We start from the raw sequence: 26,958 nt of genomic DNA on the forward strand, positions 1-26,958 counted from the left end.
AATTGGAACTTTTGTTTGCCGTCCAGGGACTTTTGACTGGGGCTTCATTATAGGTGATTAGGATGGGCTATCTAGTTGACAAATCTTTTTTTTTTTTTTTTTACTTTATTAAAATACTGAGTTTATTTCACATGTATATTTTTGTCTCCCCACCATTTCCATTTGTTTGACCACCACCACTACTACTATGTCCTATCATAATATTCCATACATACTTAAAACCAAGCAAAGGGTGGAGTTCCATCTTTAAAAACTAAACAGGCATTTTGGACAACACATTCTTGGCAATGGAACCTGGACAACATTTATCAGGCACGGTAGGGAAAGTTCTCACTCTGTATTATAAAAAGGACAGCCAGATATCAACTGTTACAGAAATGAAATAAGACGGAAAATTTTAACAAACTGTTTAAACTATTTTCTTAAAGAGACTTCCTCCACTGCCAGAGATCTTGAATAGCCTCTTGGTCAGTCATCCAGAATCAATTCTTCACATAATTGATGAACTTGGCTTCCACTTTGGGAAGAGAACCACCTTTTTCTATACTTGCTTGCATTTTTGCTTTAATGTCTTCTACAGAACTAGGTCCTTTCGGTGTTTTGGGCGTCTTTTCCTGTTTTTTGAAAGATTCTTGACGTTTTGTTCTTGGTGTTGATGGTTTTGAGCCTTTTCCATTCTGGTTTTTGTGCATTTTTGGCTGGAGTATTTCATATAGATTTCTTTACTGGAGCCTTTTCTTCAGCTTCCTCATCATCAGAATCATCATCATCATCGTCGTCGTCGTCATCATCTTCATCATCATCTTCAACAACAGCAAGTTTTACTTTTTTCTGTGGAACCTTGCTGCCACTTTAGGGGCAGAATGCTTTCCAGATATACTAAGGAGTTTCACGTCCTCTTCATCTTCTGACTCTGCATCTTCCTCCACAGCTACTAAGTGCTGTCCACTAATATGCACAGGCCCTAAACCACATTTCAACCGTAAGACCACAAGTGGTGTTATTTCAAAGCCCCCAAGAGAAACCGTTGGCTGTACAGACATTTTCAAAGTTGCCAGTGTGACTTGAATTGGACTGCCTTAATTCATTGTCTCTGCTTCAAGAATGTGCAGTTCATCCTTTGCACCAGCTCTTAAACTGACCGTTCTTAAAGATAACTAACTGGTGCTCATTTTCACCATTATCCACCTTAAAGTGATAATCCTTGTCAGCTTTTAGTTCACAACCAAAAAGATAGTTCTGGGGCCTCAGGGGGCTCATGTCCATGTCCATCGAATCTTCCATGGGGTGGTGGCACACACTTAGGTGGGAGGGAAGGCGGACGGAGATAAACGACTACTGTTGCCCAGAACAGCCGTGCAGGGCGGAATCACACCAGGCTAGTTGACAAAATCTTAATACTATTTTTTTAGATTTTTATCTTGACCTGTTCATATGCCCCAGAAAAGTTGATTTAGGTTCCTACCTGGTAAGTAGCAACTCTGCCATCAGTATCCTGAGGGCTGAGTAGGAGAAGAAGGCAGGAGCACCCCAGCCTTCATAGTGCATAGGTTAGTAATCCCCTTGTTTTGGGTACAGTATTTCCCATTCTCTGCTCTTTCTGAGATTCTTCATTCCAGAGGTATTGTTTTACTTTTCCAGATCATAAATCTCCATTCTGCCAAGATGAAGAAGGGTAGTCTTTTGGTAGCACAGAATGTGGGAGGGAAATCTGGGTACCTAAAATCTCTTCAACTTTCAAGCAGTCTTCTGTTCTGCGCCTCACCTTCACTGCATTTCTAGAGGAGTCTGGTACAACCCCTTCCTGAGCCCTTTGGCATTTGCATGAGAGAAATCAGGTGGTTTCTGCCTTTCCCATTGGAGGCTTAAGATTCAGCTTTCTCGGGTCTTCTGAGTCCATTAGTTGTCCATCAGCTCTCCAGTATCCAGAATTTCATTGGTGGTGTTTCTTCTGGTTTTTGCTTTTGTGCATCTATGCCTTAGGAAAAAAAAAATCTGTACTTTCATTTTAGAAAGATTTCAGAAGATAAAGGAAATACAGTTATTTAATCTGTTGTCTTAACTAGAGCTCCCAAGGTTTCTTTTAGTAGATCTTTGATATTTTATTGAAATCCTCCCCATTTTTCACAGTTGAGATTAATATTTTATCCTATTATAAGCTGCGTATAAAAACAAATCTGATCTGAAACAGTTATTTTGTTGAGGTGCTGTTCCTTTCTTTGCCTTTAACTCTTGGAAGTACAAACCCATTAATTTTTTTTCTTGATGAAAAATGGAGGTCATTTTTGGCAATGGTACATTTCTCTGTGAACTGTGTTGAATGTTTTGGAATATTAACATCATGTATAATCATGCAGTGGAGCCTAAAGCTGAAGAAGTAAACAAGTGCACTGGTCGTGATGAGCACCGGGTGTTGTATGGAATTGTTGAGTCATTATATTGTACACCTGAAGCTAATATTACACTGTTAACTATGCTGGAATTTTAAAAAAAGAAGTAAACATAAATGAATCATGATTATTGTTCCTGTAACTCTCCTATTACGCCTTATAGAAAACCAAGATGGTTGTACAAAAGGGCAAGCCTTTAACTTAGTGGTGATTGTATACAGTCTATTGTGTTTTTTAAGGAAGCAGAACATATCACTACTTAGAAATCTTATTTTGTGTTTGTGTTCATTTTTTAGGTGACCCACAACACAACTGTGAATGGGAAAGATACAGTTCATCACTGGAGTTGGACCTCAGACATGCCCTTGGAGTGCGCCACTCATTCTGTGGGAATTAGATGCTATGTTGACGATCCTCATTTCTCTGGTCACACAGAGTGGAGTGACTGGAGCCCACTGAAGAATGTTTCTTGTAAGCTTACATTTAAAAAGCTTTCGTTTCTCAAATGAATTAGATTAGTCTTGCTTAAGGATAAGGTTTAGTGTAAGCTTTCCGTTCTCCACATGCCATTTGGCTTCATGTGGGTCACCTGGGGATCTTCCAAGTCTCTGTCCCAGAACGTTTTGATTCAAAAACTCTGAGATAGGATTCAGGAATCTGTATTTTTAAAGATCTTCTGAAGGGATTAGATAAACATCCAGGTTTGAAAATCACTGTGGTAGGCATTGAAGAACATTTAAAAATTTTATGTAGATGTTATTGAGATCAAGTCTATATTTAAAAAAAAAAATGGCTCCTAGTTTCTTGCCCACAGAGCAGATCCCTATGAGCTGCAGAGAAATGGGGATCTATAAGTATACCCCAAATCCCAAATTGTCTGTAGTTGAATGAAACTCATATGCAGGTAGAATGTTGGCAGCGTGAGAGAGGCCTGAAAAATTGTTGACGGTGTAATGAAGTCCTTTAGAAGGCTGGTTATCATTGTAGATTCTCCACTCTAGTGCCCACATGGAGAAATGGGTCAAAGGAAGGAAGGACTTTCAGAAGCACGTAGATATGTAACGGGGATCTTATTGCCATTCAACAAAAGACAGTGAAAGCGTAAAGTAGGGCACTTGGGTCTGGAAAGGAAAAGGGGCAAAAGGTATGAAAACACTGAAGAGACAGAATTAAAATTAGTGACTGTGCATTTGGTAACCAAGAAATAGAGCCAAAGGTGACTATAATAGTTTGGACAGCTGAGTAGCTGGTGATGCTTTCCACTGAAACAGGAAATACATGAATGACTTAGGTGGGAAAGATAAATTCATTTTTAAAATGTTGAGCTTGAGGTACTTATGAAGTTTCCAGGTAGGGATGTCTCAGGCAGTTGGAAATACAAGTCTGGCATCCAAGGGATTACTAGGAGCTGGAGATGTACATTTGAGAGTCATCAACATACATGGGATAAGAAATTGTTTAAATCTAGAGGTTACTGTACTCAGGGAAAGAGAAACAGGGACCAGGGACACATGTCTTACAAGCATGTATGTCTAAGGGTAGGATCGAAGAAAAAGAGCCAGCAGAGTGGAAGACAGGAGCCAGAGGGTTCAGAGTAGCCCAGGTGAGTAGGGTGGTGTAGAGAAGGGAGTTTTGAGATGCTAGAGTTTAGGCAACATATCGGATGCTGTGGATGTTGAAGGCAAGGGTTACTGAGAAGTGGCCATTGGACTGAACAAATAGATCAGCGAGCCACTTTAGTAGAATGGTCGGGGTAGAAGCCAGATTGTGATAGATTAAAGACTTTTAGATAGAAAGGAAACTAGAGATAATTAAAAAGATTGGACATTTAGGAAAATAAAAGCAAAGCTGTGGCTTTAACCTGCAGAGTTTGAGGTTAAGGAAAAAGTGCTCTTTAGGATGTGGAATACTTAAACATGTATTCAGGCTGATGGAAAGTAAGAAGTCTGCCTTAAATACATAGAAATCATTTCAAAGGACTGGAATTGTTGAGTGACTTTTTCTTGGTATGGATTTTTCACATGGATATAAACCCATTTTGTTTGAACCTTCAGACTTCTTAGACATTAACCTGTGACCTTGGGCATTGGCCTGAAATCCCCTCCGCTCCCCCATTATCAGCCATAAGTAGATAAAACATACCTGGTTTTTATTTATTTCTTGTATATGTCTTGCTCTTTTGAAGGTCCTTTGGGCCGCCATTATTACAAAACACTTTATAGTATGTTTTATATGCACTGGGCTATTTAATGGTAAAAGACTTCTAAAGTATTTGTAATTCCTTTTATTCTTTCTAGGGTCACCTGATTCTCAGACTAAGGTTTTTCCTCAAGACAAAGTGATACTTGTAGGCTCAGATATAACATTTTGTTGTGTGACTCAAGAAAAAGTGTTATCAGCACAGATTGGCCAAACAAATTGTCCCCTTATCCATCTTGATGGGGAAAATGTGGCAATCAAGATCCATAATATTTCTGTTTCTGCAAATAGCGGAACAAATGTGGTTTTCACAACAGAAGATAACATATTTGGGACAGTTATTTTCGCAGGATGTAAGTATATAATATTAAAGAGTACCTATTGATCTGTTTTGGGCCTCTTTAAAAGCTTTAATGCTACTTCCAGGGACATGGACAGTTCTATTTTTTTTTTTTTTTAATATGAAGACACCAGAATTTTTGCTTGTTTTAAGATGAGTTCTAAGCTCGTTTTCTATATATTTGTATTTATATAACTTGTAGCTTTTGTAGTAAGATTTGAAACATCCAGCTGCTTAGTTTTAAATTCTTAGTTAACAGTTTTGCTGAGTCAAGGGTAGTTTGTGTATAATATTTCTTAATCCTACATTGTTTAGGAATTATTTCATATACGTTTGACCCTTGAACAAAATAAGTTTCAATTGCATGGGTCTGCTTATACATGGATTTTTTTTTTAAGATTTATTTATTTATTTTAGAGAATGGGTGTACAAGAGGTGGGGGAGGGGCAGAGGGAGAGAATCTTCAAGCAGACTTCCTGCTGAGCGTGGAGCCTGACATGGGTCTCGATCTCACTATCCATGAGATCATGACCTGAGCCAAAACCAAGAGTCAGACGCTTAACTGAGCCACCCAGGTGCCCCTACATGGATTTTTTTTCCAGTAACTACAGTACAGTACTATAAATGCATTTTTTCTTATGATTTTCTTAACATTTTCTGTAGCTCACTTTATTGTAAGAATATAATACATTATAACATACAAAATAATATGTGTTAATCAGTTGTCTATGTTATAGGTAAGGCTTCCAGTCAACCGTAAACTAACTAGTAGTTAAATTTTGGGAGAGTCAAAAGCTTATGTAGATTTTTTTTAAGTTTATTTGTTTTAGTAATCTCTACACCCAACGTGGACCTCAGACTCAAGACCCTGAGGTCAGAAGTTGCAGGCTCTTCTAACTGAGCTAACCAGGTGCCCTGTATGTAGATTTCTGACTGCATGCGAGGTCAGTGCCCCTGAGCCCTGTGTTCGAGGGCCTACTCACGGTCAATTTCCCACCTAAAACACACCTCTTAAAATTTTAAAACATCCCACCTAATATAAACATACATGTCTTTTTAAAAGTAAAATTTAAAAACATATTTAAAACATCCCCCAATTAAAGAAACCGTAATGATTTTTTTTTTTTTAAGATTTTATTTATTTATTTGAGAGAGAGACTGAGATAGAGCATGAGAGGGGGGAGGGTCAGAGGGAGAAGCAGACCCCCCCACTGAGCAGGGAGCCCGATGCGGGACTCGATCCCGGGACTCCAGGATCATGACCTGAGCCGAAGGCAGTCGCTTAACCAACTGAGCCACCCAGGCGCCCGAAACCGTAATGATTTTTACACAAAATCTTTTGACAGCATAACATGTGCTTCTCTAGCTTTTAAAGGAGTATATCTGAGAAGAAGAGGGTTGCTGGAGGACAGGCTCGGAGAGGGTCCCTCTCTCACTGTGTCCTCTCTGTAACAGAGGCTTCATAGTACAAGGGCTTCTTTATTAACATGGTCATTCCCACAGTTCTAAAATTCCACATTTCCAAAAGTTGTCATGAGGGACTGCCCTGTTTATGTAGCTTGTGTTTAATGTCCACAGGGACTTTTGTGTTTGGAGTGTTTCTGTCCCCTCTCCTGTGGTAACTGCCATGTGGTGCGCGGATGGCTTTGCCCCCAGCAGCGCTGCTTCCCTTCCTACCCAGCATTCGGAATCAGAGGCTGAGTTTGGTCTAAAGGGTCTTATGATCAAAGGGTGGGGAATGTACTGAGTGGGTTTTGTGATTTTTCTTTGGATCGTGTGGTGATTTTTCCTACCCTTTTCTGGATTCTCAGCTGTGCTCTAGACCAGCAGCTCTCCACCTCTCTTTTCCTTCCAGTGAAACTTAGGATGAATTATGTTGTATTGCTCATATATTCCCAAGGGAATAACCAGGATTAGATGCACTTCTGTTTGATGGCTGTAACCTTACTCTCTTTTTGTCTTCCCAGTAATGCATTTTGGAATTCAAGTGAGAGAGAGATTATGTTCAAATTTAAACTTTAGAAAATTTCTTTCCTAATGGAATTTTAGGGAAGGACTTACAACATTCCTCACAAATGACCATGGAGTATAAGTTAAAAACCAGTGGTATATGGAGGGAGGCTACCTTATGATAAATGATACCAAAAAGTGAGATATCCACTTAAAAGTATGAAAGAGAAAAATTAAAAATCAGAAGATGAGACTATTCATTAGGTTTTTATTATTTCCAATAGTGTCCTGCTCTTTTTTTTTTTTTAAAGATTTTATTTATTTATTTGACAGAGAGAGACACACAGAGAGAGGGAACACAAGCAGCGGGAATGGGAGAGGGAGAAGCAGGCTTCCCGTGGAGCAGGGAGCCTGATGCGGGGCTCGATCCCAGGACCCCGGGATCATGACCTGAGCCGGAGGCAGACACTTAACGACTGAGCCACCCAGGCACCCCAGTGTTCTACTCTTCTATCATAATAGTAGAACAAGCCCATTTAATTCGTAATTTAGCCTTCATTTATAGCATTTGGGGTTGAACTCTTCAATACTTGTTAACTCAGAAGCAGCGATAGAATTTTCCTTCAGAGGAATTTCTTTAGGAACTTAACAGGAAGGGCAGTTTATGGTGTGAGTTAGGGATTAAGATTCATTATTTTCTTTCCTTTATGGATATCCTGTTAACCCACCATATATTGAAAAGACACAATCAAAACCTGCCAGGATTTTGATTTGAGTTACATTAGATTTATTAATTTAGGAGACCACTTTAGGAGAACTTTCATTCTCACTATACTGAGTTATCCAAACCAGGAATATGTATTTATTTTCATTTAGTTAGGTCTTCTTTGATTTATTTTAGTGATAGGAGGTCTTATATATCTTTTAGTAAATTAATTCCTAAGAGTTTGATGTTTGGTGCTAGTAAAAGTGGCTTTTTTTCCTCTTCAGTTTATTATTGTAATTGCAAATACATTTATTATCCAACAGATAGGATATTTACCAATATTTTTCAGTGTTTATGCATGAGCTAATTTAGTTATAAGCAAAATATTTTATAAACACTCTGCATTCAATGATCACTCAGAGTTATTTTCATAGATAGTGCCACTTCAGCATTAAAAATTGACTTATTAATCTTTTAGCATACTCAAGAATTTTAAAATACTACATTGTGACATAGAATTAGAGTGTGTAAATATTATGTCACATGTCAAATTTCATACTTTCTCATTTGAAAATATTTTCATAAAAATGGCTTTGTTTTTTAAATTGCATTTTCTATTTGCTGGTAATATAGTTGATTTATACCTAGTTTTTATCCAGCTTCAGCTGATCCCTTGGTAAGTTAATTTCTTTGAGAAGGCAGTCAGTACATTACCTTTCAAATACTGCCTTCTCGTATTTTTCCTCCCTCCATCTTTGCTTCCACTTCTTTCTAATTTGCTTCTGTTATTTGGATTTTAACTATTTCACCTTAACATTAATCTGCCGAATACTAAAATAATCGGCATTTTAAGTATACCCAAAAATTTGGTATGTCATTTTAATAAAATGACTGAAAGTTTAGCCTTAGATTTAAAACTATTTTCAAAACAAATATATCAGTGTTATCTGATTATGCAGTTGTTAGACTTTAAAAACTCATGACTTCTCTTAATATTACCTAAAATATCATTGACGGACATTACAGGAAGGTATGTGAAATTCTCTATTGTCCTTCTAAGTCTCTAAAACAGTCAAAGAACTGTCTTTAAAGATTAGTTCTTAAAAAATAAAATTATTTTACAGAATTTGCAACAAGTAGGTAATTGCTTTTTAAAAACTTAGTGAAAGATAATTTGGTAGATAAGGTAAATATGACTGAGAACACCAGTTTCTGTGTATGCTTGATTAAACATGAGTACAGAGATACCAATTTCTATAATTAGTGTCCATCTGCAGAATTTTGCATTATTACTTTAAAGGTCTAAGACACACAAAAAAACCCCATTTTTCTTTTTTCTAGTTTTGCCCCTGCAAAACCAGAGGGAGTGTTCCATAAGGAACAAAAACAGAAGAGCAGTAGTCACTTTGAACATTGGAAGATGCAGAATTTTACCAAGAGATACTTTGAAATAATAATCATTGTAACTTATTTAAGAACTCTGAAACTTGTAATATGACCTGTGCTGATCTTTAATCCGAGCTGGTACTTCTTTTCAAATCACAGTATTTACGTGATAATACTTTTAACCTGTAGATTTTTCTGATTTGTTGGATACAGCTTCCTTTGAAAGATTTGGTAGGATTTAAGGGGGAAAAAATGTCTTCAGGTTGCTGTTGGGAAGTTTCCAAATGAGCTAGTAGTCATTCTGCAGTGTATTTTTGTCCCATCATTTCTAACATAATATGAACTCCAGAAAAACATGCTACAGAAAGCATGACAATTCCTGCATTGTTCAAAAGGTAAAATCTAAACAATACATTGTTTCATTTCTAAAGGAAATTGTACAATATAGTTAACATTATGAAACATGTTTTCCGGGAAAATATATGTAACCCATAAGATGTTAACTACATTTTTTTCCTATTAGATCCACCTGATATTCCTCAAAAACTGAACTGTGAGACCTGTGATTTAAAAGAGATTGTCTGTACTTGGAATCCAGGAAGACCAACTGCATTGGTGGGCCCACGCAATACAAGTTACACTTTATTTGAAAGGTAAAAGTCACCAGGGAAAGATGTCAGCGAGGAGCACTTTGGAGGGTATTAAATGACATAGGGAAATGCGATATCTCATTTATGTTATGAGTAAGATATAAAACCTAATATGCTGTATAAAATTGGATATACCATAAATACTGCAAATGACATGCACACAGACTAGATTCGTATGCTTTTTCTAAAAATCCTAGAAGAACCCTCAAATATGAACAGAGACTGTTTCTAGGTAATAGGCTTCTGGCCAGTTATTTTCATCTATTTTCTGAATCATATACATTTTCTTTGCCAAGTATATAGTGCATCTAGAATTAGAAATAAAAACTTTTAAAAAAGATTAATTATTAGAAATTTACCCATTCATTTTTTTCCTGAAGTATTTATCTCTCTTTTAATATTTCTTATTGCTCTCTTAATTCATAGTTTTTCAGGGAAATATGTTAGATTTAAAAGAGTTGAAGCACCAACAAACGAAAGCTATCAGTTATTCTTTCAAATGCGTCCAAATCAAGAAATATATAATTTTACTTTGAATGCTCGCAATCCTCTGGGTCGATCAGAATCAACTATTTTAGTTAACATAACTGAAAAAGGTAAGCTGCTGCATAAACCAGTGTCTTAAAAATAATTTTAGAAGTGGTAAAATGTTTTGAAATTAATGAAAAGTGCTTCTGGGGTTTCCTTTTTATAATTTTCTTTAGAGTTACTTAATATTAATTTTATAAGTTTTATTTAAAAATCCTTAAAATGTATTAATTTCAAGTTTCACCATTTTATTGAATTCAGATAAAGATTTGTATGAGTCATTTATATAGAAACTTTAAGTGGCTTTATCTAATAGTTTTTGATTCTTGAAAAATTTTTGCCCAGTTTTTAAAAGCTTTTTATTTTTTTTTCAGTCTTTTTATTTTAAAATAATTATAGACTCACAAGTGGTTGCAAAAATAATAAAGCCCCGTGACCTCACCCGGCTTTCTCTGCTTGTGACGTCTTACTAACTACAGTACAATTTCCAAATGAGGCAGTCGACCCTGATACAATACCACAAACTAGACCAGTGAACTGGACTACTGACCTTGCTCAGTTTTCTCAAGTTTCTGTGTGTGTTCAGAGGCATGTGTGCGTCCATGTGCTTCTGTGCAGTTGGATCCATGTATAGATTCACGGAACCACCAACACAGTCAAGATACAGAACTGGTCTGTCTCCACGAAGAGACTTCCACTTGCTGCCCCGTTAGCAAACCTCGCCACACTTCCCCGCTACCCACCCCCTACCCCCATGCTCCTGCATCCCTGTCCCCAGGCAACATCTACTCAGTTCTTCATCTCTGTGTTTTGTCATTTTGAAGTGTTGTATAAATGGAATCCTACAATACCTAGCCTTTTTTCACTAAGGGCAATGTCCTTGAGTTCCATCCAGCTTGCTGTGTTTATCAATAAGTGGTTTGTTCCTTCTTATTGCTGATGATTCTGGGACTTTTACCGGCCCTAGTAATATGTAGTTCAAAATAGAAATAAAATATGGTCCTTCTTCTTAGCATTCATTCCCGTGGGCATTCCACGGCGTCGGCTGCATGCAGGCTCTGCAGTCCAGAGGCCTTCTCTTAGAGCCTCTCGGTCAGTGGAGAAAGGCTTAAACCAAATGCATTATAACAGAGCCTAGCAAGTGCTTAGCGCAACTGATCTTGTTGCCCTATTTGTAGATGTAAGTACACTTCTGTTAATTATTCCTTCTCATCATTTTTGTTGTTTCCTGGTTTTTCCTAAGGTCAGAAGAGCTACATTTTGTACTTGAGTGGTAGTGTTTGTATTTGTCTGCCCTCCGCCTTTCGACCTTATTTTCACACGGTTCCTTCTTCCCACTCACATGGGCCTGTGTGCTATCACCAGCATCGTGTGCAGTTTGTTTCACTGTTGTACTGTTCTTGCCAAGACCCAATCGGAAATGCTCTTCTGCATCCGTTTTGCCAATTTTAGTCAGATTCTTCCTTCAAAGCTCATCTTAAGTCCCATCTTCACTCGAAGACTTTCCCTACCACACTTGTATCTCAATTCCTGTAGCCGCTAAGAGCTGTACCACACATTTCCAACTTAGCATATATACTCTTGTTCATTCTCTTTCTTTTTGTCACTCTGCAAATAAATTAGGGGTTCCTTAAAGGTAGAGATGATGATCCTCCTACCTTTTAGTATTCCTGATGCCAGTCTAGGAACCTTGAGTGTGGTTGGTCTGTAAACACTGGTGGCACGATACCAGCAGTGAAAGTGAGGTCTGTGTATGCCATGGGTACTGAGTGGAATATTGTTGATCGGTACTAATGCTACCTCTCTTGTTTCTTGTTGTTGGTTTTTTTTTTTTTTGGTTATTTTTTTTTAATTGTCATTTATTGTATTCTTAAGTAGCTTTCAAAGTAATCTTTACAAATTATATTTACAGTCTATCCTCGAATTCCTACTTCAATCAGAGTAAAGGATATTAATTCAACCGCTGTTACACTTTCCTGGCATTTACCAGGCAACTTTGGAAAGATTAAACTTTTATGTCAAATTGAAATTAACACAACTAACTCAGTCCAAGAATTGGTAAGATTTTTCTATAAACTTCCTTTGAGGTTACTTTGGATAAAATATTTTTCAAAACTAATTAAAGAAATTGATATGCAGAAGCTCTCAGATGATTTATTATAGAAATTTACTAAGAACTAAGACATTATATATCAATGTAATGACAGCATTATATTTAGCACTTGAAAACAGTTAAAATCCTGGGAATTGTAGAACGTGAGTTTGACTTTTACTACTCAGAATGTTACCAGGTCTAATATAGTACCTGGCACATGGCTGGTACTCAGCAAATTTGTACATGAATGAATAGTTTTTGCTATAACCTTTAGCATCATTTAATGGACTGATAAGCACCAGAGAGAAGATGCGATTTCTAAAACTGCCAAGTGCAGCAATAGGAGCAAGTTCTAAGTCAGAATGTGGTCGTTATAAGTCAGAACATGACTTTTTAAAATACATTTCAGATACTTAGCTTGACTTTTGTAGTGTACCATCTTGTAATTTGTGGTAAGTCCAAAATAAAAGATATTATAGTGAAAATACTCATTTGGAAACTTACTGATGATTGCTAGAAAATCAGTCAAATGCCAGAATATAATCCGAAAAACTCCTTTATAATTCGTAACTGGGAGCTCAGAGGATTTCCTGAGGCATGCAGATCCTCAGATTTGTTTAAATTATGTCATTTTAATTTTACATAATTTAAATAAGAATTTGTTGAATATTCTACATGTTTAGCACCATACTAGAGGTTCTAAGTGCCCTATTAAAAAAATGCATCAGATGATGCCTGCCTCAAAGAAGCTTCCAAATATAGCTGACTAATGTACTTAATCCTCAAGGTCATCTTAGATTACTAAAGTATATTAAGGCTTGTTGTATTACCATTAGCCATTGACCAGTGAACAAGATTATATCATCCTTTCTGCATAATTTAATTGATCATTATTACTTAGACCCAGTATTTGAATTAAAATGATACCTAAATATATTGTTACTACAGGGCATAATTCCACAGATTTGGTATTTATGTAAAAATTAAAATATTTTGGTGGATGAACTGTCGTTAGTCTTACAAAGGTAAACTCACATGGACATTTAGTCAATTAATGTTATAAATTTGGGTGGTTTATCAAAAAAAGTGTGTGTTTATGTGTTATATATATATATATGTGGATTCTTACATGACATTACATATACATATACATATTGATTTGCTTTCTAATAGCGGAATGTCACAATCAAAGGAGTAGAAAATTCAAGTTATCTTGTGGCTGTGGACAAGTTAAATCCATATACTATATATACTTTTCGGATTCGCTGTTCTACTGAAACTTTCTGGAAATGGAGCAAATGGAGCAATGAAAAAAAATATTTAACCACAGAAGCCAGTAAGTTAAGTCAGTGGTTTATAGCTGATTATTACTATGGATCTTGACATTTTACAACTTATTTTTAAAGAAAATGTCACCAAAGTGAGTAAAAGGAGAAAGCTTGAATTGCATAATTGTGTAATATCTCCTCGTAAAATATCATCCAGACATCTTAAATGGTGGCTCTAAGGTTTGTGCTCCTACGGGCAGCCGCTTGGCCTGTGTTGTGGGGAAGACCAGGCCTGTCTGCAGGATGTTTACAGCTGTGTCCTAAGATGATGCAGAGGAAACAGACTCAAAACTGTGATGAGATTATGGGTGATTTCTCTGACACTCTTTCCTCCTTTCCTAGAATTTTGGTAACCTATTTAGATGACTTTACTGAAGACAATTGTTAATAAAGAGAATTTGTTGGAATTTTTATTTGTGACCTAGGCTTGAGAAATGGATGGGGCCAGAGGTCTTGAACTTAGTTTCTGCAGTACACAGAGGTCAAAATAGGTACAAAATTAGGTAACTGGTTTTCTGAGTATGATAATTCCCAAAGATGGAATGAGATTCTATCCTTGAATAATCAGATGTCAGCTTTAAAAGTCAAAAACAAAAAAACTTAGAAATAGGTATAATTTTCGGGAGTCATTCAACAAAGGATAGCAAAAGCTTTATTTGCACTAGATAATATAGGGAATATGAAACTTCTTCGAGGGGCACCTGGGTGTCTCAGTTGGTTAAGCATCTAACTCTTGATTTCAGTTCAGGTCATGATCTCAGTGTCCTGGGATCAAGCCCCACTTCGGGCTCCACACTCAGTGGGCAGTCTGCTTGAGGATTTTCTCTCTCCCTCTCCTTTTGCCCCTCCCCCAACTTGTGTGCATTCTCCCCCCCCCCACAAATAAACGAATCTTCTTAAAAAAACTTCTTCCAAAAAATTAATGAACAACAAAACAAAAAATGATAGATGTTAATCCAGATTTTTGCCTCTCCACATGAAGGAAGGTTAGAGAGGTGGGAGAAGCTTTGTGATATATGTAAAAAAACTATTTGGATCATCAAAACTGAATGCTGTGCACGAGTCCAGTGTATTTAGTTATCCATTGCTACCTGGCAAATTACCCTAAAATTCAGTGGCTTAAAACAGTAAACATACTATCTCACAGTGAGTATAGGTCAGAAATTGAGAAGCAGCTTAGCTGAGTAGCTCTGGCTTATAGTCTCTCGTGAGGCCACAGTGTGGACATAGATAGGGGCTGCAGTCTTGCCCAGGGCCAGAGAATCTGTTTTCAAGATGGCTCACACAGTGGCTGTTCCTCACCATGCAGGTCTCTCCATAGTGCTGCAGAGTATCCTCATAACATGGCAGCTAGCTCCTCCTAGACTTAGTGAGTAGAGGGAAAACATGGCAGCCTCCACAATGCCTTTTATGAATTCACCTCAGAAGGGAGCTACCATCGTATCTGTCACACCCTATTGGTCACACAGGCCAATGCTGTTATGGTGTGGGAGGGGACCACACACAGGCAGGCTTACCAGGAGGTGTGACCAATACTGATCCTTTGGAGACTGGCTACCACAGGAGCTTTTGCCTTCAGTTGATGAGCTGCTGTTGCCAAGAGAAAATATTTTATTTATACCTCACTGAGATTACAGCATTAATTCACTTAACAAATATTTACTGAGGGACGCCTGGGTGGCTCAGTTGGTTGAGCGGCTGACTCTTGGTTTTAGCTCAGGTCATGATCTCATGGGTCATAGGATTGAGCCCCACATTGGGCTCCACGCTTAGCAGGGAGTCTGCTTAAAGGTTCTCTCCCTTTCTCCCACCCCATTCGCGTGCATGCTCTTTCAAATAAATTAAAAAAAAAAAATAATGGGCACCCACTATGTGTCAAGAACTGTGGTAGTCACCAGGGATATAGCACTGAATAAAACAGTCTCTGCCCATGGAGTTTATAGGAATAGAGAATTAGAAATAAAGTTTTAGAAATAGTTTGCTGGGTACTGCCACAGAGAAAAATAAAGCCTAGAAAGGGGACTAGGGAGAGAAGGTGACGGGAGGAGGGGTTGCAATTTTAAATAGGGTAGCTAGAAAAGACCTCACTAGTAAAGTCACATTGGAGCTGAGATACGGAGGAGAGGAGATGATCCCGGGGAAGAGAGTTTCTGCGCTCAGGAAGAGCAGTCACGGAAAGCACAGGAAGCCTGAGGCAGGTGGTCCAACACGTCTGAGGAGCCCCCGGAAGCCTGTGCTCGGCCCTAGCTGACTTGAGCAAGGGGAGGTAGGAGGATGTGAGACAGAGCAGCATCCCTTAGTCCATTCTAAGGGGCCTCTTGTTTTGTGGGCATTGAGAGCTCAGCTTTTTCATTGTTTCATTTCTGAGTGGCCACTGAACTGCTTCACATTTTTACGGAGAATTCTAAAAACGTAGGGAAAAATCTCAAGCACCACTGTCTCAATTATTGATATTATCAGCTGACATACAATACACATCTTCAGATGCTAACTTTGAAATCTCTTTCCTAGTTCCTTCAAAGGGGCCAGATACGTGGAGAGAATGGAGTTCTGATGGAAAAAATTTAATAATCTATTGGAAGGTAAATACCTGATTTTTCCCTGAATATTTACATAACGATATTGGGGCTAAACTACTTAACTTAAGAATGGTACTTGAGTGATCCAGAAACCCGGATTTCCGAGACTGGCTCTTCACAGTCCTGCTGCAAATCTAACCTGGCTCCTCCCAACCCCCCGGACTCCTCATCACGCCCCATTCACCACAGTCAGTTTGGTGAAGATCTTCTCTGACAGCTCTGAGCATTCTTCAGTTTGATTTCATGAAGCCTGTAAAGGACCTCAGGATTTCATGAATTCCATCTCTCTCACTCAAGCCGGAAACATAGCAAGAAGCTACAAGTTAGAATCTCCGTTGTGTTGATGCTATGCTTTTTTCTTCAATGAGTAGGAAACTTTTTACTATCTCATATGTAATTTGTTTTCCCTTAGTTGTATTATTATATGCCACTTAAAAAGGTTTTCATGGTTTTGTACAATTTTTAGATATAAATTGCATTATGGTTTCACTAGTTTTTCTCTACTAGAGCAGACATTTTTGTTGCTATAATTTTTATCTTATTTGCAAGGATCAAACATCAAAACATCAAACATCAAAAACAAACATTTGTTTTCTATATCAGATTTTATAAGAGCAGTCATAATTGGATTCCTTTAAATAGTGAATTTTGTTATTGATAGTAAAACATTTTTATAAAAATTTGACAGCAATACAGCTTTGAGTAAAGTCTGTGTGCAAATTCATTGTGAGTTCCGTTGCTTTGTGATGGTCTGTATATGGCTGTGTACCCCTCTTAATCTTGATTAGAAAATCCACTGGCTACTCACAGTTGTCTGTCAGATTTCCTGATGATGTAGTAACAATTATACAGCCACTTCAGTGTGTCACTTCTTAGCCTTTCGGCTAAGATCAAGTGTAGTATCTGTTCTTAACGGTTTAATGCCTGATACGTCCTCTATCCGAAGACAATATATCACATGGGTTTTTGGAATTAGGAGAAAGGATAGGAGCTCACTCTGCCCACTCCACACATCAGCCTGGTGTTGCAGGACCATTACTTCAGTGTAGAGAAAGTTTGGGATGTTGTTTAAACTAGATGAATGCCTAACCAAAGATTAAAAATACTGAGGTGATTGTAACTTCAGAGACTAGGTTGATGGTTCTGCTGTTTGCCAAGGAGGAGCATATTTGGGTGGAAAATGAAGTTGTTTGGGGTTGACTTTTTCAAAATGTATTCTAAAAATATGTGCCACTGGGATGTCCAAGTAGAGTTTAATAGGTGGTGGTTTGTAGTGAGGCTCTGGAGTTCAGGGGAGAAGTCGGAGCTAAAGACACAGCTTTGAGTAGCATGTAAGTGGGATCACTCAGGGAGAGCATGCAGGGTGGAAAGAGGCCAAGGATGGACCCCTAGGTCTAGGTGATAGCAGCGTATAAAGGACCAGCAAAGGAGGAGGATCCAGCAGAGGAGAGTGGGAAGGTTAGAGGACAGGAAGACCAGAAAAAAATGGTAAAGCAGAAGCCAAGGGTGGGGATTCTGTGAAGGAGTGAGCGGTCAGCAGCGTCACACGAAGCCTGTGAGCCTTAGGATGGTAATGGGTCCAATAGACCAGGCCATCAGGGAGTCACTGTTACGGAGCAGTGTTTTCAGCAGAGTATTAATATCGAGGTCAGTCTGGATCAGAGGGTCCCGTGCATTGTCGTATAGTCTTGAAAAGCAGTTCAGCTCCACAAATAAAAAGGTTTGAATGTTTCCTTATATCCAGTAAGTCTACTTTGGAAATCCACATTAAAGAATTAATCCTAACTATGAAAAAGAAAAAAGTGGCATGAAAAGGTACACCAAAGTATTCTTTTAGTATTGTGAAAAGTTGGAAACAACTTAAATTTCATTTATTTAAGGAATATTCAAGTAAACTACTAAAAATACTACATAAAATATAAAGCCATTAAAGTGTATATATTATGAACAAGTATAGAAAGGTGAAAAAAAGATAAGGTTGTATGATTAAAACAATGTTAATTAAAAAAGCTACATCTTAGAAAAACAACTTGAAGAAAATATCAAAATGTAAGAGTATTTAAGAAATGGGAATATGGGAGCATTTTACAGTTTTTTTTTTTAACTTTTGTATCGTTTCCAAATTTTCTGGTAATGGGCATGTACTATTTTAAGAAAATAATAAATATTTTTTAAAAACTATGATGCCATAATTTTTTTTTAAGTTTTATTTATTTAAGTATTCTCTACCAGCATGGGGCTCAACTCACAACCCTGAGATCACGAGTCACATGCTGCACTGGCTGAGCCAGCCAGCTAGCCACCCTGATGCCATAATTTTTTATGTTTTGTTTGATAGAGCAGTCATTCTGTTACGTTTTTTGTTTTGCTTCTGAAAAATGTGAGGCTAAGACTGGTTTGCATTTCCTTAATTTTTAAATTTCTCTGCGCTCTTATTGCTTACGGTAAGTATAGTTTTTCTTTAGCGTCACTTCCCTGATCGGTCCTGGCCTCGGTGCCTCTTAAATCTGTTTGACACTGTTCACAACTCCCTTGATTCTGCTGTTAACCTTGTCATGATTGACGCAGTGCCTGGTTTAGACTTGATGGTCTTGCCTCATCACACGGCTGGTTTTGCAGGTTTCTTGACAGAATTTATTTTTCTGTTTCTCATAGCCTTTACCCATTAATGAAGCGAATGGGAAAATACTTTCCTATAATGTATCATGTTCACTCGATGAGGAGACACAGTCCCTTTCTGAGATCCCTGATCCTCAACACAAGGCAGAACTACAACTTGATAAAAATGACTACATCATCAGTGTGGTGGCAAAAAATTCTGTTGGCTCGTCGCCACCTTCTAAAATAGCTAGTATGGAAATTCCAAACGGTGAGTACTTAAGATAATGTAGTATATAAGAACAGGAAATTAAAGTGAAACATTTTAAGGGGTGTTCGCTTGCTCTTATAAAGTCAGCTCTCTTCTCATATCCCCTGCTGCTGCTGATCCATGAAGAGGAAGAAGCTGATTAATGTCCAGAATTCACTGAGAGACAGCAGTTATTCATCCTTAGGGATGACTCCAGACTCTGTGCTGTTGGATAAAATAATGAGTGTACCCAGTTACTTTAGTGCATAGTGTTGGAGAGTTGTGGTGGTGGATATTACTCTTAGTAGGAAATGTTTCAGCCATTTATTTCTCCTAAGACCACGGGAGCTGATGCTATATCAGCTGGGCTGTTTTACAAATGTCAGGCAGGAAATATAATACATATTTTTAATGGTGGCTTTGTTGACAAGACATTCTTTATTAATAGGAACCCTTTATTGATAAATTCTTTTTAAAGTCTAAATTAGATCTTCAATATAAGCTTTAAAAAGTCACCATGGTGTAATTTTAAAATTAACTTAGTGCCTTTCTTTAAATGTATTACCAGTAATCCATAATATTTAATCCATAGCCACTTCTGCCTCTTAGGTCATTCCTCTTCCAGGTCATTCCCTGCTCCCCACCCCCCATTTTGCTGTCCTCTCCCAAAATGGGGGTGCCTGCCTATGACCACCCACTCCTAAAGGAAGAAAAGTTGGTGGATCTGGGGCGCCTGGGTGGCTCAGTTGGTTAAGCGACTGCCTTCGGCTCAGGTCATGATCCTGGAGTCCCGGGATCGAGTCCCGCATCGGGCTCTCTGCTCGGCAGGGAGTCTGCTTCTCCCTCTGACCCTTCCCCTCTCATGCTCTCTCTCTCTCTCTCATTCTCTCTCAAATAAATAAATAAAATCTTTAAAAAAAAAAAAAAAAGTTGGTGGATCCGGTCAGGGTCCTCCAAGTATCTTTTCAACTCTTTTTTTTTTTTTTTTTAAGATTTTATTTATTTACTTGAGAGAGAGAGAGAGAAAGAGCACAGTGGGGGAGGGTGGGGCAGAGGGAGAGGGAGAAGCAGGCTCCCTGCTGAGCAAGGAGCCCAACACGGGACTCGATCCCAGGACCCTGGGATCATGACCCAAGCCGAAGGCAGACGCCTAACTGGCTGAGCCACCCAGGCGCCCCTGGTCCCACAGCTTTTTGATCCCGCTGCATGTCAGCCGATTCTCCATTCCTCAGCCCGTCTCCAGGAGCCCCTTCAGCCCACCCATAGGCTTGAGAGGAAGAGGAGGGCTGGTCCATCCACTTGCTCACCACTCGTTATTGTGCTCCTACTCTGTAGGTCTGGCCCCGGGGTTGGGGTTGCAGGCACAGGCCCCCGCCCTCTCTCACAGAGCTCACATCCGTAGTGGGCGAGGAGAAGAGAGATTGGGACTGGCCACTCATGTTCTGCTCCTGCCTGCCACCTGTGTTGCTACCCTCCTCTAGTGCCCGCATGCCCTCAGCCCCGTCCGTCCTGGCCCTGACCTGCACACCCCAGCATGCTGCGTCACCACCTGTCCGAGGTGCCCTTGCATTACTTTTTCCAGCTTCTGAGTTTATCTGTACATCCGGGTAATTACCTTTTTACAGCAAAAATAACAGAGCAACACTTCTAAACTTTGCTAGAGGTTTATCTAGTTTGAGCACTCTTTTAAAATTTCTGTCCAATGAAGTAGTTTTTCTAACTCCTGCCCATTTTCATGAGATTTACTTCTGTTACTGTTTTTAATACAAGTAACATGTACTTCTTTCTTGTTGAAGATGATCTCAAAGTGGAGCAGGCTGTCGGAATGGGAAATGGAATTCTCCTCACTTGGAATTACGATCCCAATATGACCTGTGACTATGTTATTAAATGGTGTAACTCATCTCGGTCTGAACCCTGCCTTATGGACTGGAAAAAAGTCCCTTCAAACAGCACTGAAGCTGTAATAGAATCTGGTAAGATGAACTCAGAGTTGCCTCTCAGTGAAAGCTGTTACAAAATATTTTTAAAAGAGCCATACATGGTGTGACTGGGTATAATGAGTGATCATTTTCCCCCTTACCACTGGAGTGGGTGTGAATTGACCTTTCTGGAAAGTGCTTTGTAGCAGTGTGTGTATCAAAGGGTTTGTATCTTTTTAATCTAGTAATTGTCTAGGAATTTATTCTAAGAAGTAATCAGAGAGCAACACAGGATTGCATCTAAGAAGGTTCACCGTAGTGTTATTTATAATCACAAAAATTGAAACCCCAAATAGCAAATAGGAGAATGAGTAAATTACAGTGTATCTGTAAAGTGGAATGTTAAGTAGCAGCCCAGATTGTGACAAAGCAATGGAGGAATGCTCCTGAAGAAAGGAGACCATGAAGCCCTAAGCAGTGTGGTCTCACCCCTCGTCCTTGGCCTCTGTTGCCCAAGCGCAGGTTACTGGGCAGAGCCGAGAACAAAGGCCTTGCTTCCATCACCACTGATGTCGGACAAGGGGCATCCGTGTGGCAGGGGGCACAGTGTGTGGTGGGGCGGGGGGGGTGGCGGTGGGGAACAGTGCCCAGCGCCTGACTGTTGACAAGCCAGGAGTCCTGTAAGGGGAGCTGCTTTTGCTAGGAGCAGCCTAAAGTTCAGCCATGAGGAGTCTGTAGTAACCTGCAGGCTAATGCAGCCTGGTCCTTGGATATCACAGCCCTGTTTCCACCATCATTGTTCCTTCTGAGTAGCTGGTGAGTGTTTTGTGCCTCTACCCTTGGGAATTCTGGGCTGGTCCGAGTGCAGTGGTGTTTACCCTTGGGAATTCTAGAACCTGCTGCCTTGGTGGTGATGCTCCTCGGAGTCATTCCTCTGTCCTGGTTCTCCCTTATGTTGAGGTGAAGCTCAGGAGAGCAAGCAGCTGCTGATACTTCTCTCCCAGGAGCCAGTGCTACCCACTTATTTCACCATCAAATGGTGAAGATGAGTCCCATCCAGTAGATTACTCCAAGTGGGTTTAGATTATTTGCCAGTTCTACTTGAAATACTTGGTGGTCCCTTTATCCTTTCTTAGAGCCTGCCTCCCTTATCAGGGTGCCTGGCACACCCCACCCTCCTCTCCTGCACCTCCCCTTTTCACTCCCCCCACCTGTAGCTGCCTAAGCCTTATGCCAGCCTCGTCAACACCATGTGAATTCTCGTCCCTTTTCCACCTCTCTCACCTGGGCTTTGAGAATAACCAGGGTGGACTGGGGCAGACTCGGTGGTGTGGAGAGGGTTCTCCTTAGACAGAGTGCCTGGGGACAGAGATTTAATCTGAGACCTGTAGGATGAGCGGGAGAACCTCCTGTGTCACGGCAGATGAGCGGAGGCCCCACAGTGGTTGAGAAAGGCTTGGAGAAGTCAGGTGACTTGCCCAAGTTCACAGAACCAGCGTGTGACAGCACCAGGATTCAAATTCAAAGCAGTTCAGAGCCTCAGGAGACCAGGAATTGTCTCTCTTATTGACTGCTGCTGGGACAGCGCGTAGCTACAGGAGACACTTCTTGTCCCTTTCTCAACCTAGTCATCTATTCATTCAACTGTCCTGTCTATTTATGACCTCAAAACACAGAAGTAATGCCATAACCCCCACTCGGGCTCTTTTTCTTTTTAAGGCAGCAGAACCCTATAGAATATTGATATATTTCATTGTGACACTAGGTACAGATTTACTAACCTACATGCAGATTAAAATAACCTCAGGCATGCCTGTCCCCAAAGAAAAAAGTTACAAACTGATTTTAGATGTTGGCCATCTCAACTTTCGAGCTTGTAGAACCACCGGTGTTCCGTGGGAACGTAATTGAAGAATAGGTGCTCTGACCACACCAGAAGAGTTGCTTTCCACTAATTAAATGCAATTCCACATGCTGCCATTTTCTCCCCTGGCAGTATGTTCTTCCTGGACCACCACTGATGAGCTCCTCATTGCCTTTTAAGGCCCTGTTCAGATGTCACTTCTTGGTGGCTTTTCATGATATTCTTAGGCTCATTTGGTCCCATGGTAAAGGTGCCCCAGCCTGTGATAGGTCCCTGTAGTCTAGAACATTGTGTCTTGGTTACCCCCATTCATCTGTCTCCCCAGCACTCTGCAAGCCTTTCCAGGCCATGGGCCACACTGTGTCCACCTTTGTGTTCCCAACATTTCAAACGTTGCATTGTGTCCAGGTATTTCTAAAGGGGCTTTTTGAACTGAAGTTAAGATGCTTCTCTTGCGTGTCTTGTGAAATTAACTCAAGGGCACTAAATAGCAATGCTATATAGAAAAACAGACTTTATGGGCCAGCATACCTTGAAGCAGCAAGGTAGAGTGGAAAGGTTGGTATCTGCTTTTTGGCTAGGGCAGGAAGGGCTTTCCAGAGGCTTGACATGGACCTGGGATTGGCTAGTAAACTGACCCTGGCCCAAATCTGGAAAGAAGTCATCATTGCTCGATCTAAAGAAACAAAATGAAAGCCTTGACCGCTGTTTTCTCCCTTCAAGGCCACATCATGTTATAATACTGTTCATTACAACAGAAGTGAATTTGTTTAATTTTTCTTCAGTAATTTTTCACTCTGAATATTTATCAATTTTGAAAATATGGCTGTATTTTTTTATGATAAGAAAACATCTTTAAAATTAGCTTTGGAAATTTCAGAATAAGTGACTCTAAGTTTGATATTTCTAAAATAGATGTTCATAGTAATATGTACTTAACGAAAGTTAATTGTGTTCCTCCTGTAGATCAGTTTCGACCAGGTGTAAGATACAATTTTTTTCTGTATGGGTGTAGAAATCAAGGATATCAGTTACTACGTTCTATAATTGGATATATAGAAGAACTGGGTAAGTTAAGTGGGTAAGTTTTCTTAAGAGTCCAAGGTAACATGAGAAATTAGAAATCAACAGCAGTTGCAAGATTGAATTCTAAAAATAGATTGAATTGACATGTTTAGTTCAAGGAAGGAAAAGTAATTTGTATGATAAACTTAAAATTACTCGTGATTATGTAAACTTAATTTCTTTAATGTTTATATTTCACAATTTTACTGTTGTCATTGAGGAAATGAAATCCTAATTTTGATGTCAAAGAGATTTAATTTGCACTTCAACACATTTAATAAAACCATTAACTTCAAGACTGTGTACAGAGGGGAAACACAATTCTGTGTGAGTAGCCGCTTACAGATTTTGCCGAGGGTGCTTCCCCGGGTGTGTATGTTGTGAGACCCCCCTGTGTGCCTCTGGTCATTAGCATGCGAGCTTCACAGGAGCAGGGCTTATGAGAGCATCTCTGAAAGTGTGACTTACTAGAGAATAAAGGTCTCATCCCAGATTCAGTTATTTTTGAGGATACAACTCTCATTAAATGTTGGTGTCTTACTCTGTACCCGTAAGCTCTCCTTTAGCTGTGGATGCTTTTCCCTTTACAGCTCCGATTGTTGCGCCGAATTTTACTGTTGAGGATACATCTGCAGATTCCATATTAGTAAAATGGGAAGATATTCCTGTGGAAGAGCTCAGAGGCTTTTTAAGAGGATATTTATTTTATTTTGAAAAAGGAGAGAGAGACACATCTAAAATAAGGGGTTTGGAATCAGGTAAGTCACTTACTACAGCAAGAACAGTATTTTCTAGAAGTTCTCATTAACCCCCCCCCACACACACACAAAAAAAGACAGAAAACAAAAACAAAAACAAAAAAAACAAGGAAAGAAAAAGAAGTGCTGCTGAGTAATGTAATACCGGTTTCTAAAACTGAAAAATAGGTAAATGAAAATGTATGAATATGAGAATTTTAGGATTTTAGTATGTGATAAATGACATGTACTATCTTTCATTTAAATTATTTTGCAGACTGATTATAAACCCCGTAGGACAGAGACCGTCTCTTAGCAATCTTGTTTGATGCATAAAATAGCATCTCACATAGGTTATTTAAAAAAAAAAAAAAAAAGTCTTTCTAAAAAAATTCTAATAATGGAGGAGAAAAGCTCAGGAACCCAAAGAAGGGCTCCGGAGCCTTGCTATTATCTGATAAAGAGCCGTCCGCACAGTTAGCTGTGGACTTGATGAGCTGGCAAGCTTAACTGACTTAATCGGGGATGTGTGCATCTATTAGATCTTTAAAAGTACAGTCAATCGTTGACAGTTGGTAAGCGTATGTCCAAAAGACCATAGAGAATTTTCAGATTTACATATACAGAAGTGTTTATGCAGACTTCTGGCCTCTCCTTAAATTATATTTCTGTTGGGAGTCAGATGTTTCCTATACATAGCCACATAACACAAGCATATCATCTTTTCACTTTGAAAGCTCTCCTTTCCCTTAATGACCTCACCTCAGAAAAAAACCATTTTAATTATTTAATGCCTGTCTGACAAGCGGAGACCACAGTGCTGCATGCAGATGCTGACTGGGCTTTAGCTAAGGCACTTCCCTGCGCAGCAGCGTTAGATGTGCCCCTCCCCCACACCGCTAAGGTCTGCATTTCCTGAACCTTCACAGTTGCCTGTGAATGAGAAAAACCCTACATACAAAGTTTTACAAATATCCAGAGTCTAGTGAAATTTTTCTCCAGATGTTCAGAAATTTTACACTTGTACCAGTTAAAATTCTAGCACCTAGACTTCCATTTAGACATGATGGATTGGTCACTAAAGTTAAAGAGGAAAAAAAAGCATAAAGCCACAAAAACAAAGAGAACCAGACAGGCAAGAGTACACCACATTTGGACATTTTGGGTGTGATGGAGTGGGACAGATGACCTGGAGGATGGTGAAATCTAAGTGGACATTCAGGCTTTGGCGAGAAATAATTTGACTCATCCTATGGGCCAGGATTGGAGGCTGGTGGTTAGGATGGATATGGGCTGAACAGTGAGGGCTGACTGAAAGTCTGTAAGGAGCAGTGAGAACCCCCAAGTCGTACACGGACTTCATGCGGCTAACGTGAGTGCTTGCTCCCCTGCCTGAAGACAAACTGAACCAGAGAGCCTCCAAAGAGGGGGACAACCTAGTGAGCAGTGTGACCTTCCCTGCCCCTCCTTCCTCTAAAGGAAGCTAATAGGACATCTTCAGCTAGGCCTATTTCCCCGGATGAGATTAGGGGGTCTTTCTTTGGGGAAAAAAATGGTCCCTGAGGAAAGACATGAAAGGTGCTGATACTGGAGGGCTGTCCCAGTGAAAGGCCAGAAATTGACTGGTCATTCCCCACCAGTGGTAAGTGAAGCCCACCAACCAATAAGCTCCACCCGTTCACAGTGACCTTTCAGTGGCCCACTCTTAACCGTGACTAGCAGCCAGGGATAACCACATGGTTGAGAAAGATTCTAACATGGGGACAGAAACCAGAAGGAATTAGAGAAAACAGATTCAGCATAGGGAAACAAATTTAAAACAAAACCCAAAACTATCCTCACATAGTTGGGATTCCCTGTATTTATTGAAAGGACCTGATGTTATAAAAAAGAACAGAAGATAGGTAAGAACTGATCAAAATTAAAAATACAATCAAAGAAAATTTTAAAGAATTAAATAGAAGATAGAGAAATTAAATGGGAGATGGAGAAATTCTTCCCCAAATTAGACAAATGCTGAGGAGAAGACTTGGAGTAGAAAGATGAGGAATTTGGAGTACATGGAGACCTGTGCTGTCATGGGGTTCGGGGGAGGGGGAAATAGAAGGAAATTAACCGAAGAAAGAGCGTGAGAATATTCCCCAGAACTTAAAGACTAGGATACACAGAGTAAAAACACCCATTAAGTACACAGTAAGGTAAATAGAAAAAAAGTCTGCACCAAGGTAGGTTGTCATGAATTTCCCGAGCACCTCATACATAAAGAGTAAGTCCTAGAAACAGAAAAGTCGCTCAGGTGCAAGGCCTCAGGGATGGAAGGGGCCTTGGACTTCTCAGCAGCACAGCAGATGCCGGAAGATAGCACGGCCAT

General features: G+C 39.5%; 1 protein-coding gene, 1 non-coding gene and 1 pseudogene across 2 annotated transcripts in view; 2 read left to right on the forward strand and 1 right to left on the reverse strand.

Annotated features, from left to right (window-relative positions):
- LIFR (LIF receptor subunit alpha) overlaps positions 1-26,958 on the forward strand; it is a 71,467-nt gene that overhangs the window by 37,958 nt on the left and 6,551 nt on the right. The window contains exons 6-16 of the mRNA XM_021696328.1: positions 2,687-2,861; positions 4,688-4,942; positions 9,495-9,624; positions 10,048-10,217; positions 12,062-12,207; positions 13,418-13,580; positions 16,084-16,154; positions 18,807-19,020; positions 20,796-20,975; positions 23,752-23,853; positions 24,441-24,608. Coding sequence (XP_021552003.1) covers positions 2,687-2,861; positions 4,688-4,942; positions 9,495-9,624; positions 10,048-10,217; positions 12,062-12,207; positions 13,418-13,580; positions 16,084-16,154; positions 18,807-19,020; positions 20,796-20,975; positions 23,752-23,853; positions 24,441-24,608 — 1,774 coding nt within the window. The remainder of the gene's footprint in view (positions 1-2,686; positions 2,862-4,687; positions 4,943-9,494; positions 9,625-10,047; positions 10,218-12,061; positions 12,208-13,417; positions 13,581-16,083; positions 16,155-18,806; positions 19,021-20,795; positions 20,976-23,751; positions 23,854-24,440; positions 24,609-26,958) is intronic.
- On the reverse strand, positions 209-1,284 carry LOC110586162 (annotated as a pseudogene).
- On the forward strand, positions 17,016-17,205 carry LOC123325454. The gene has a single exon (XR_006540456.1). It is a non-coding gene; the product is annotated as a U2 spliceosomal RNA (small nuclear RNA).

The sequence above is a fragment of the Neomonachus schauinslandi genome, chromosome 7, assembly GCF_002201575.2.
Source record: "Neomonachus schauinslandi chromosome 7, ASM220157v2, whole genome shotgun sequence".
NCBI classification, from domain to species: domain Eukaryota; kingdom Metazoa; phylum Chordata; class Mammalia; order Carnivora; family Phocidae; genus Neomonachus; species Neomonachus schauinslandi.